The 13,976-nt window shown below is 23.4% G+C and overlaps 2 protein-coding genes across 4 annotated transcripts in view; both read left to right on the top strand.

Moving 5' to 3' along the window:
• LOC100209351 (glutamate decarboxylase 1) overlaps nucleotides 1-2,219 on the top strand; it is a 29,441-nt gene extending 27,222 nt beyond the window's left edge. For all 3 annotated transcript variants that reach the window (XM_065810911.1, XM_065810908.1, XM_065810910.1), the window contains one exon: nucleotides 1,960-2,219. In XM_065810911.1, the coding sequence (XP_065666983.1) occupies nucleotides 1,960-2,133 (174 nt within the window). In that variant the 3' untranslated portion in view covers nucleotides 2,134-2,219. The remainder of the gene's footprint in view (nucleotides 1-1,959) is intronic.
• Nucleotides 2,220-3,112: 893 nt separating this feature from the next.
• Nucleotides 3,113-13,830, top strand: LOC101238186 (speckle targeted PIP5K1A-regulated poly(A) polymerase). The gene is made up of 7 exons (XM_065810903.1): nucleotides 3,113-3,243; nucleotides 3,445-3,572; nucleotides 3,695-3,894; nucleotides 6,241-6,444; nucleotides 8,074-8,441; nucleotides 12,404-12,705; nucleotides 12,941-13,830. The coding sequence occupies exons 2-7, from the start codon at nucleotides 3,485-3,487 to the stop codon at nucleotides 13,825-13,827; spliced, it is 2,049 nt and encodes a 682-aa protein (XP_065666975.1). The 5' UTR covers nucleotides 3,113-3,243; nucleotides 3,445-3,484; the 3' UTR covers nucleotides 13,828-13,830.
• The last annotated feature ends 146 nt before the right edge of the window (nucleotides 13,831-13,976 follow it).

Below are 13,976 nucleotides of genomic sequence, written 5' to 3'. Positions count from 1 at the left end.
AATGTATTAGTCAATTTTAGTCTACAGTTGAATTTATTTAATAGTCGTAACAACACTAGTAAATATTCTATATTTATCAGCAATTATTATTTTAGTCAATAAATGTGTTTGATATTTTTAAATATGATATTTTTTGGATATAAGATAATATTTTACAAATACAAATGCGGCCATATAGTCTAGTTGCTCTTAAATGTTTTTAGTCAGGGCCCTAGTTTTAATTCTTACCAATATTTTGTGGTTCAAACTTAAAAGTAAAGTTAAATAATATTTATATTTAATATAAATAATAATTATTATTAAAATAAGTACTGATACAAAGAAAAAATAAAAAGAAGTTGTTAAGGGCTGCAACAAGTTAGTATTGATATATTCATGCTATTGCTAAAAATCCACTTTTAAAATGTTATGTGGCTGGTAAAAATCCACTTTTGATATATTTTGTGGTTGATAAAAATCTACTTTTGTAATGTTATGTGTTTGATAAAGGTAACAGTAACAAAAATGCAGCGTCATTTTCTTTCAAATTTTTTTTTTCCTTATTGCAGAACTTAACTTGATTTCAAATGTTATTCACCAGTGTTATAAATCATTTTCATTTGTTATAACAAAATTTCAAAATAAAAAGTAAAAATTCTTCAAAACAAGTCTGATTTCCTTGTAAAACTTTTTATTTAAGTTATTATTTACTATTTTTAATATCAACATACTCATCTTATTGTAAGAAAACATTTTTAATACATTGTTTAAAAATGTTTGGATATCAGAGAAAAATTGCTTTTTAGTCTTAAAATTTTACACATTTTTGTTGCTTGTAGTTTTAATAATAGTTTGCCCATTTTAAAGAAAATACTTGTTTTACTTTTCTATATTCTCTTTTCCTTTATAAAATGTAAGTGCGGCTTTTTTCTTATAATTTTTTTTACTAAGTCTATCAAATTTTTTTTTTCATATCTTTGATCTTCTTATATATTCAATATTTAATATTTTTTATATTTAATTATTATATTTATATTATTTGGTTTACAGTTTTAGTAATGAATGTCTATTTGTACCTTAAACTGATAGTTTAATGGGTTTCATAACCTTGACAAACAAGTCCGCTGCATGAAGAAACAAATTAAGCGCAGAACTACCATGAACCTGGTGGGAATTGAACTCAATGGTATTAACTACGAAATTTTGGTATAAATAACAAAATTCAGACATTTGAAATTTAATAATTAAACGAAAAGCTATATGCCATAAAATTAAACAACTCTGAAATAAAAAAATTACATAATTGGTAGATAAATAAAAATTACATACTAGATTTGGTGTAAATAAAGTAAAAAATCAGCAAATATTCTTAAATAAAGTTTATGTTTATAAATCATTTTCAAAAACATCTGTTGCATGAAGAAAAAATTGGGGCATGACACTCTGCTTATAAATCACTGGTTTACTTAAAAAACGGCTAATAATTTAGTTGACAAAATCCTTACAGTTTTGTTGGTTAAAATTTAGTAAACATTAAACCTTTTTTTTTTGGTAAGGTAACAATAGTATTTCAAGTTCGTATTTGTTTGTAATTTTTAATGATAGTTTTATTAATATTTATGTTTTAAACATTTAACCTTAATGATTAAAAAAAAAATGAAATCCTCATATATTTTTTCTAAAAATTACAACCATTTTTTCAAAAGTTGATCTCAAATAAAAGTTATCATATTATAACCATTTATGTGCTAAAGAAATTAATTCCTTGTCTATATTGTTTTTATTTTGAAAGAAATTTTAAAAAATGATAGTTTAAATTCTTGTTCACAGAAAGCATGTTTTATATATTGGAGCTACCATGTTTAGCATATAAATAGACCTGGTATAAAGTAAAAACTTATTCAGTTTGCCAATAATGATAAATTTATTTATTGAAAGTTAACTTGATATATTTTAAAATAGGAAAATTTTTATTATTAGGTTTGTCCCATGATAAAGAAACACATGACACTTGAAGGTACTCTTATGATTAACTATCAACCTCTAAAGGAACACTGTAACTTCTTTCGGATGATAACTGTTAATCCTGCTGCAACTCAATCAGATATGGATTTTGTTCTAGAAGAAATTGAAAGGCTTGGGAAGGATTTATAGATTGTAATTAGGGCATCTTTTGTAATTAGGACATCTTTTATAGTTATAATATGTATTTGTTAAAATTTCCATTTTTCAAAATATAATATGCACACCATTTTTTAAAACTTTTTATATTTAAATTAAAAATTACAATAGCATTTGATATTTAAAATTTTTTATCACATTTTATTAGAGTATTTAAAATTGTTTTATATATTAGATAGATTATTGTAAAATGTTTTTTAAGTCACCATTTAAGTATTATTATATATGTATATATTTATTAAATAATTGTGTATATTTTATCATAAATTAGAAGAAAGCATTAAAAAATGTTTTTGTCATTTAATGTAAGAATTGTCTTGAGTTTTACAACCCCTACCACATTCAAATAATAATATTAGCAAGAATAATTAGTGGGGTCAAGGATATAATGTATAAAACATTCAATATTATATATTTATGCATATATTTGCTATTTATATTTATATACTGGCATATAATATGCATATATATGTATATAAACTTTAATTGAAGTTTATGTTGTGTAAATAAGAGAAGTTTTCACTTTCTATTTCACATTTTATTTCGATTTTCAATTTCTAAAGTGAAAATTTTCACTCTTAAAAAGATTAGAATATGTTGTAAAGAACTTGAGAATCAAAGATTACAGAAGAGCTGAAAATACAATGGAAATGATAAAAATAACCATTTATGTTATCAAGTGTTTTTTTAAAATAAATTTATTTTATAAACTATACATTGTATATCAGATATCTTTTATAATCAATAAAGTTGAAAAAGCAATATTTAGAATAAAAAAAATATATATTTGTGCAATTAAAAAAACTCTTTGTAAGTGTTTTTCTTTTTTTTTTTTTTTTTACAATTTGCCATTAACAAAATTGTTAATTACAAAGTTAAAACTAATATGTAATTATATTTTTTAAATGCAATGTTTTGAAGTTGTTTATTATCAACTCAATTATTTTATTGTCAACATCATTATGTTAATAAGTTATTGTTGATTGGTTACAAGATAAAATATAAGTTAATTTTGATTGGTTACAAGAAGCTTGTAACTCTATAATTTGGGCAATCAACTGTAAAAAAAGTATAAGTATAAATGTAAGTAAAAGAATTTTAGCATATATTTTGAAATTTGTATTTTCCTTGGCTTTCTTTTGGTTTTTTTCCATTATATTAAAGTTTTCTTTTTTTATTTTGTTAATTATATTTTTCTTACAACTTTTTTTATATATTTATAGTTTATTGTTTTTTTGTTGTTGTTGTTGTTTTAATCTTTTTAATGAAAGTGAAAATTTATAGATCATAAGAAGATTGTATGGTATAAAATAAGTTAAATTATATGGCAGCAGAAAATGGTTTAGTCCCTAGTGAGGATGGAAAGAAAATGAATTGTAGCTTTTGCAACTGTTTGTTGCCTTCTACTGCAAGTATATATTTTCATATTTTTCCAACAAAATATTAAAACTTGAAGCTAAATATTTTTTTTGCATAAAAAAATATTTACCAATATTTTTTTCCTATATATTTTTATACATTTTTTTTTTTTCAGAAAATTTTATCAATGCACATATTAGTGGAAAAAAACATATTTATAATGTTCAAAATCAACAAAATAAAAGAGATAAAATAAAAAGAAGTATCTATGTGAAAGGGTTCGATCCACTCATACCATCTTTAGAGGAAGAATTGAAAAAATTTTTCAAAACACTCCAGTGTGAAGTAAATGATATCTATGTTGATAAAAACATGGTAAATTATATATTTAATTTTGTTCAAACATAGCATGTGTGTGTGAATTTTATTTTAAAGTATTGATATTTAAAGTATTGTCTATTTTTGATATGTTGTATCATAGCAACATCTTGCTAATGATAAGTTTTAATTATTCAATTTTTCAGCTTTATAAATATTTTTAAAAATTATTTATAGATATTAAAAGCACTCAATAAAAAATATAAAATTATTGAATTTTATTTCAATTATTATTTTTTTTTTTTTTGTAATATATAAATATATATAAATATTATAATAAGATATATAAATCATTATTTTATAGTAATTATGGACATATTTAGAAAAGAGCTTCAACAAAAATGACTTTTTTTGTTAAAGGTCTAATGGTATGTTTCTATAAAATATGTCAGGTTCTTGGTGCGCCAAAATATATTTTTGATTCTAAAAAGAACTGAGATACACTTTAATTTTTTTTAATTAAAAAGATACAAACATACTAATCATTTTCTGCTTACCAACTAAACCTTATTTCATAAAAAAATCTAATTGTAATTACTGGCAATTACAAAGCTATATTCTGGCAAGTTACTTGTCTGAGTTTTTTTTTTAAATAATTCATTGCACTACTCATAAAAATTTCTTGTAACTGCCATATCAATAAATGTCTTTATTTCACTCAGAAATTCTAAAAGCTAATTGGCTATTAAGCATTTCCTTGTATATTAATGCTTGTATTTGCGAAGTCTTATTTATTTATCTTGAGTTGAAAATATAAGACAATATAATGAGACAATTTTTATAAGTAATTAAAGAAGTAATCAAAAGTAATTATAAGATTAGGGGAAAAATAACAATTAAAAAAAAAAGTTAAAGTTAAATAATATTTGTGACCCATCTAATGTTCAAGAGCCTTAAGGAAATATATTAAATAAGAAATATACACACATAATATATGTATGTGTGTGTATGTGTAAATCTAAATTTTATATAACTTAAGGATGGATCTTAAAGCACTTTAGAGAAATATTTACTCTGTCCCTCATTTTAGAAAAATATTTACTCTGTCCCTCTTAAAGTGTCAATCTAGGTCTCCAAAGCAAAGAAATTTTATAAAACTTTTAGGTTTTTAAACATACAAAAAAATTAAATTTATATTTTTTTGTTATAAATTTTTTTGGAAATATTTTTTATAGAAGATGAATAAGTTATGAATAGATTTAATTAAAGATAGATTTGAATAAAGAATGAATAGATTTTTAAACTTTGTATAAAATTTTTCTCATTTTTAGAACCATAATGTTAAAGAATTTTTTTTTGATAGTATTAGTGACCTGTCTGATTTTTATAAAGAAGTATTTAAAACTTTATTATTTTATTATCTAGAACACTTTTAGGGAGTCAGAGTAGAAATTTCTCTAAACAACAAATTTTGAAAATGCTGATTGGCCAGTTGAATAAAACTTCCGCAATGGTGGGAGAGGAAATTAATTGCTGAGAAGAAATTAATTGCTTTTTAAATTTTCCAGACATTTTCAGGAATTTTTTGAATATTAAAGGTTTAATTAAGTAAAAGAAATAATATTGATATAAGAAAAAATTGAAACTCCTGCAAAAGCTCCAGTGAATAGTAGCTGTATGAACAATAAAAATTTGAAAAATAAAAAAAATGATATTAATGAAACTTAGTTGTTCTAAAAAGTTCTATTTTTAGAAAGAATAAAGAACTAATTTTGACCTATTGTCTCCAACTATAAGGACTCACCTAACCAAGCTTAGGCTCTCTCAATATCAAAATTTGTGGTTATGGAACATTTAAAAAAATTTGTTTGTGGTTATTGACACATTTAAGAAAATTTGCTATGAAAACTGGAACAAACAGTTTAATAAAAATAGGTTTTAATTTATTCAATGTAATGTAAATAGTGTTAACAACGTGAATTAAAATATGATATAAATTTAAACCTTTAAATACAAATCAAGTTAATACCTGCCTATTGATATTCTGTTCTTCGTATATATCTACACATAAATAAAGTAACTTTTTTATACCTTTTTTACATATTTAACATAAAGTTCAAATCAAATCTAACCTTGCACAAGACAAAGAATTTATATATAATATATTTTTTTAAAAATATAATGGATTATTTTATAATGAGTATAATGTTAATTTATACGAATCTCAGATTTTATGTAGATTTTATACTTTTAGAACAAGGTTGTTAATAACTTATAATAATTTGTTTTGGTTTGTTCTTAATAAAATGTTGATCTGCATATAATTTTGCTACTTTGACTGCTTTAAATTTTGAATTTTGTTTTTGATGAATTGTTTATTGCTTTCAAATTGTTAAATTTCAGGCAGCCTACGCTATTATTGAGTTCACTGTCAATGAGTTTGTTGAACGGGTTATGCAACTAGAAGAGCATTTATTTATGTTTTATGGGAAACGATTGATAGTTCGGAGAAGAGAGGCGCATTCAGATAATTATCTATTATCTGCAAAAACTAATTTATCTATATATTCAGAAGATTTTTTTTCAGAGTTAAATCAATGCATTAATGTAAGTATAATAGGAAAAGTATATTTTCTCAATACAATTTATTTATACTGTAAAGTCATATATTTTTGTGTGTGTGTGCATATATATATATATATATATATATATATATATATATATATATATATATATATATATATATATATATATATATATACAGGCTTTGGCAGGAATGACAAGCTGTAGTCCACCTCCACATGTGTAAATCTTTACACCTTTACACAGGTAAATCTTTATTTTACCCAGAAAAAATAAAACCTGTGCAAGGTATGAATTTTTTGGTTAAAAAAATGTTAAATATGCTGAAGTTTTTTATTTAGTTATTCTTTAAAAACTTCTTGTGTAATTTTAAATTTTAATGTAATTCACCTAAATTTAAAGTTTTAAAACTTATCGTTTAATTTCAAGATGGATTGCAAGTTTTTAATTGTTTTCTTTTTAAATTTTTTTACTTTTTTTCAACACATGCTAATAAAAAAAGTAAATTTTTTTAAACAGTTTTCTTTCAAACAGCGATAACTATTCCTTATTATTGTTCTGTATTAAATTATAAGTTGAATAATTAGAATCTTTTTTTAATGCAAACCTTTTTTTCGGTCTTTTTATCTCTAAAAAATAAATATTTTTACTGTTACTGGAATCAAGAAGGAACAAAATAAATGTTCAGTGTAAATATCAAAAGATATTATTAAAACATCATTTTAATTTTTGGAAAACCTGTTCACGACCGACTAGATGGGCAGTCCAGGCAGCCTATTAGTTCCAGTTTAGACAAGCTAATTTAGTCCTGCCAAAGCCTGTATATACATGCATGTATATACATATATATATATATATATGTATATACATATATATATATATACATGTATATACATATATATATGTATATACATATATACATATACATGTATATACATATATATATGTATATACATATATACATATACATGTATATACATATATATATATGTATGTATATATATATATATATATATATATATATATATATTATATATATATATATATATATATATATATATATATATATATATATATATATATATATATATATATATATACATATATTTATATATATTTAAATTTACATATATGATTTAAATGTTGACATCTTGTTCGAGAGTATATTTATATAAACTACTTTAAAACATCAGAAAATATGAATTCTCTCAATACTAAATAATTTATTTGAAATTTATGCAGGATTATAGGCACCGGCATCATCAGCATATAATATAGTTACAAAAGTTGTTTAAAAATTTTTTGTTGTTAAAAACAACAATAAATTTTTAAATTTTGGCGTCACCTTTAGTTTCTTTTACTTAAATATGAAAAAATGAAGTCCAAAAATTTGTTTTAACATATTGTCCATTGTCCAAATTTATACCACCTTACATTGGAGAACATTGATGTTTTTGTATCTCCAAGGCTTCACAGACTTTTCTTTCAAATTTTTGAGCCTCAACTTTAAGTGTTTCTGCTTTATCCCATTCAATGTCCTCATTGTAATTTACTTAATGCAAAGCTAATGCATGCTGTTTTAACTTTCCTTCAGTCAAAAGTTTTTAAAGATAGTTTAAGGTAGTTGATAAATTGTAAGATATTTTTATCCAGGTTGATCAAAAAATGGAAATACTTTATGCTCGTCTTCAGCTAACGCAAGATGATGTAGTATTGCGACAACTTATTTGTGAACTTTTGCAAAATGTCATGGAAGAAGTTTATCCAAAATGCAAGGTCATGCAGTTTGGCTCAAGTGTAAATGGTCTTGGAATAAAAGGTTGTGATATTGATTTAACTCTTTTAATTGAACCAGATGGTCGAGATGAAAAAGACATTATGAATGAAGTTCGAGACATTATTCAGAGGTTTGCACCAGGGTGCAAAAATGTTTCTCTTGTTGAATCTTCAAAAAACTGTACTATTGTAAAATTTCTGCATTCAGAATCTTCACTGAGTATTGATTTAAGTTTGAATAACAGGTATACTATTCCTAATGTAAAAAAGTGAAATTTTACATATTTGTTTAATATATAATTTATTTTTATATTTAATTTTAGTATAATACTTTTATAAGTTTATATATATATATATATATATATATATATATATATATATATATATATAAATTAGTAAAAAACACTTATCTAACTTTTATCTTCGACTTGCAGTTTCACCATTGCTGGATCATCAGGAAGAGTTACTAAATCTCAAAAAAAATCAATTTATAGAAAAAAATATTTTACAGGAAGATAATTTCCTGTAAAATATTTTTTTCTATAAATTGATTTTTTTTGAGATTTAGTAACTCTTCCTGATGATCCAGCAATGGTGAAACTGCAAGTCGAAGATAAAAGTTAGATAAGTGTTTTTTACTAATTTATTATTGCTCTGTTCTTTAAGAACATTGAGCACTCTATTTGTAAAATACACTAACATAATTTACATATATATATATATATATATATATATATATATATATATATATATATATATATATATATATGCATTGACTACTTTAACATGTTCCACAGTGGAAAATGTTAAAGTAGTCAATTTTCCATCTCTTTTTTGTCAATTTTTAACAAATGAGTATTGAAGTAGACAAAAGTTTATTAAAAATATATTTTTAATGATAAATTTACTTTATTTAAGTTGTTTTAATGGTTTTTAAAAGTCATTGTACTTTCTAATGTCATATGATAAAAAAAGCACCATTGAAATTTTATTTTCACCATGAATATAATTGCATAATAGGGTGGAGCGATTTTGAAAATTTTTGAAATTTGATTGCCTGAGCAGCAAATCAATATCTTTTGGTGAAAAAAGAACCTTACTCTTTTTTATTTTAGTTTAGATGAGTTCTTGAGGTTCCTCTTTGGATTCTAAATTTTTGATGGGTCCTAATATTGTTTAAATTTTTTTTTCTAAACTATATCAACTTGATACTTAAAAGAAGCAAAATAATATGCTGATTTTGAAAATAATATTTGTTTTTATTAAAAAAGTAAAATTAAAAAAGTAGAGTTGTTTTTTTCATTAAAAACCCCCGTCCTCAACAAAACAGGGATTTTAAGGTATATTTTTGCAAGTATTTTTTTCACTAAAAAATTTTTTTAATAAAATTATTATTTTTTTAGGTAATAATAAGACTTGTTGATTTAACAGTAAAATTTCGTCTTCCTTATATTTATATCCTTATACGAAGTACTTATATAAAATATAAGCATTACATCACTCGCTTTCTGCACGTTTCTGTTTTGCTGTTTTGTCAGCATTTTTCCGTTTTGCACAAACATAATGAATAAACAGTTTGAAGTCGTTACATCTAATTTCAATAATGAAATGTTAACTATGTGAATATAAAAATGTGCAAATGAAATGGGAATAGGAAATTAGGAAATAACTATAAGAAAGTTAAAGCTTCTGAATATTTTTAATTTTGTAAAAATGTCAAGTAAGATTTATTTGATTTATTGTTAATAATATTCCACACATCGTTTATAATAAAAATAAATTTTCATAATGGAGATTTTTTTAAATTCATTTTTGTATAGTTTAAATAGAAAATTATAAGAAGATTTATTTAATAATTATTAATTAATGTACAAAAAAAATTAACTATTAAAAAAATATCATGAAATATTAAAACCGTTAATCGTAAATATTAAGTTAACAGCATTTTTTATGCATATCAAAACAGCGAAAGCAAAAAATTTCAACCACAAATTTATTGTTCAATACTATTATAAGAACTTATTAAGCACTTGCGTTCTTGTTTGGTTGCCTTTTTTTTACCATTAATAGTTTAAAAAAATAGCGATATGACGCAAATAAAAAACAAGAAGTTGGGAACTATAAAAAGCTACATTTTTGAAGTAGTAAAAATGCGCTGTTGTAGATACTACTTCAAACATTGATGAATGAAAGTCGTATAACAAATAGAAAGCTTTTTATAAACACAGTCTTCCGCAATTTTCAAATTTCAAGATCGCTCTTGCGGCCCTGACCCCGAGCGCGCATAATTGTGCTTGATGACAACATATTATAATTTTACGAGAGTAATATAACACGCTCGGCGATTTTCTTCATCACAAGCCCTGTGTATATATATATGTATATATATTATATATATATATATATATATATATATATATATATATATATATATATATATATATATATATATATAAATATATATATATATAAATATATATATATATAAATATATATATATAAATATATGTATATATAAATATATATATATATAAATATATATATATATATATATATATATATATATATATATATATATATATATATATATATATACATATACATACATACATACATACATACATTCAACCCCGGAATTTGGAAAAATGGGGTCAGCAATAAATTGTTGATCTCAGTTACAGATTGGCATCAAGTCGGCAAAAAAATTTGACACAAAGGGATTACCAAGTTGAATTAGATAAAAAAAAGGCCTTTATTATCCAAATTTCACTCCATCCATCATAACACTCTGCTTTGTATATAAATATATATATATATAAATATATATATATAAATATATGTATATATAAATATATATATATATAAATATATATATATATATATATATATATATATATATATATATATATATATATATATATATATATATATACATATACATACATACATACATACATACATTCAACCCCGGAATTTGGAAAAATGGGGTCAGCAATAAATTGTTGATCTCAGTTACAGATTGGCATCAAGTCGGCAAAAAAATTTGACACAAAGGGATTACCAAGTTGAATTAGATAAAAAAAAGGCCTTTATTATCCAAATTTCACTCCATCCATCATAACACTCTGCTTTGACTCTTTTCCGACATACTCCAAATGGCTACTTTCCAGTATTTTCTACTTGCTCATTCTTGACTTAAAAATGCATAAATTTTGTTTATTATTCTAAACATATTTGCTTCCATTTCATCTTTCTAGCACTGAAATTCTAGCATTATTTTTATATCTGTCTCTCCAATCAAGCATAAATCATCTGCATAGTAAAATTCCCTTGGTAGAGAAACACTGGACTCTAGGCAAATTTTTAAGACAATAATAAAAGCAAGACTGAGCACTGAACCCTGATGCACACCAGTAATCGCTTTAAAACAATTACTCCATTTTTTATTTTGATTGCTATTGTGATATTTTCATACATGGACATAATAACTATTACCCGCCATTCTTTAACACCCACATACCTCAAAACTCACCACACTACCTCTCTTAGGTAGGTACTTTGTCAAAAGCTTTTAAAAGGCCATCCACAGGTTTTTTTTCTTTTCCAACAATCTTTATTAAACTTGCCTTCAAATAAATATTGCATCTGTTGTTCTCTTTCCTGGCCTAAAACCATACAACATGTTATTGATAAATATATTTATATTGATAAAAAGAATTATGCTTCTTGTTTTGTTGGCAATAATTCTTTCTAAAATCTCCATTTCCTGGTCAAGCAATTTTATTCCTTAATATCAACCACATTTTAATAAATCTCTGACTCTTATTAGCATACTCATAATTGAGTCTGACATATGTTAATTTGCTAAGTTATACTTCCATGGCATATATATATATATATATATATATATATATATATATATATATATATATATATATATATATATATATATATATATATATATATATATATATATATATTTATTTGCATATTCAAGATTCATCATATCTTGATGATAAATCTTAATGATGCTAATAAAATGTTCTACCAACTTTGCTACTTGTTTGCAATTTTTTTTTACCTGTATTTAATTTTGATTTTACTTTTACATTTTTATTAAATCATTAAATAATCAGGAGCTTATAATTTAACATATATAGTTTTTAAAAAAAATTTTATTTTCCATTTGTTTTAAATTTTCTCATAGGTTAGCTATAGCCAACACAGAACTTTTAACAACATACATTAATGCTGACAAAAGAGTTGCTTTGTTGTTGTTTACTGTTAGAGCTTGGAGTCAACAAAATAACCTTTCAGGTCGAAGTGGGTTACAGCTATCAAATTATGCTCTTACTTTGATGGTGGTACATTTTCTGCAACATACTGCTCCTCCTGTATTGTCTTGTTTGCAGGATTGCTGTGTTTTAGAAGATGATATGATCTATGGTTGGAATTGTTCATTTTGCAAAATATGCAAGATGAAAGCTAGTGAAAATCAAAGAACAGCTGGTTTCATTTTTTTTTTTAATAGTATTTAAAAAAAGTTTTTGTGTTATATTATATATAATTTAATGTATAATTTAATACATTATATATAAATATTATTTGAATTAAATCATTATAGAGAAATATAAATCTGTTTACAAAACTTGTAAATTTTTAAAAATATATACTGATGTTATATATGTATTATAATGCATATGAGTACAACATAATATTTAATAAAGGTATTTAATTTTTTTAGGTGATTTGTTAAAGGATTTCTTTGAATATTACAAAAACTTTGATTATAGTAAACTTGCGATAATTATTCATTCATCAAAGTTTATGTTAAAAGAAGAAGTTCTAGAATTATATCACAACTCAATAAACACAAATTGTGCAATACTTGTGCAAGACCCATTCAAACGTTCACATAATGTTGCACAAAATGTGTCACTTGCTGGTAAAGAATTGTTTGTGCACATGTTTACTCATGCTGGAAATTATTTGCCGTATTATTTTAACAAACTATTTCAAAAAACTGAAATCAAACACAAGAAACGTAAACAGAAAAATTTCCATCGTTATTCAGTTTATTTACCCAATTGTAAACATACATCAAAGGATAGTTTGTTGTGCTGCGAAGAGTTTATTTTGAACTTGTTAAAAGAAGAGTTTAAATTGATTGTTGAAAATAAGAAAAAGGTTGTGGTTCAAAATAAAACTTTAAAAAATGATTTAGAGCAAGACAGGGGTATCAAAAAAAGAGAGAGTTTCATTAGGGCAGGGGATTCATTAAAACGTTTATTGGAAGACACCACAGAGATTAGCTCTAAAAGATGCATTATGGAAGAAAATTTCTTTAGGATAGTTGCTCAAAAGGATACTTGGACAAATAGAAGAAAGAACCAAAGGGTTTTAAAAAATAAAGATCTTATAGAACCAGAAGTAAAACAATCTGATATTGAATTACCAACTCAATCAGATAAGACTCTGTTATTTGATTGCTTGTTGCATATTGAAAAGGGAGAATATCCTAATGTAATTTGTAAAATTAACATCGAACCATGTAATAAAGAAAATAACTTATTACAATTTCAAACATTTTTTGCAGTGTTAAAAAAATCATTATTATCTGTGTTTCACTAATAGTGTGTTTTTATTTTTAAGTTCATTACCATGGTTATTTATGGTTTCCTATCATATTTTCATGGTTATTCATATCCACGATAATAATAAACAATGCTTTTTTAAATAGTTTTATTAGATGTTTTATTTATTTTTTTAAATGCGCAACA

Source organism: Hydra vulgaris, chromosome 11 (genome assembly GCF_038396675.1).
Source record: "Hydra vulgaris chromosome 11, alternate assembly HydraT2T_AEP".
Classification (NCBI taxonomy): domain Eukaryota; kingdom Metazoa; phylum Cnidaria; class Hydrozoa; order Anthoathecata; family Hydridae; genus Hydra; species Hydra vulgaris.
Note: the sequence above shows the minus strand (reverse complement) of the source record. Positions and strands in the feature narration are given on the sequence as shown.

Excerpts from the sequence above, each read along its gene's own strand:
- LOC101238186 (XM_065810903.1), top strand. The coding sequence starts at position 3,485 with ATGGCAGCAGAAAATGGTTTAGTCCCTAGTGAGGATGGAAAGAAAATG. Across the intron at positions 8,442-12,403 it reads GATTTAAGTTTGAATAACAG|GTTAGCTATAGCCAACACAG; the intron begins GTATACTATTCC and ends ATTTTCTCATAG. Across the intron at positions 12,706-12,940 it reads TGAAAATCAAAGAACAGCTG|GTGATTTGTTAAAGGATTTC; the intron begins GTTTCATTTTTT and ends TAATTTTTTTAG.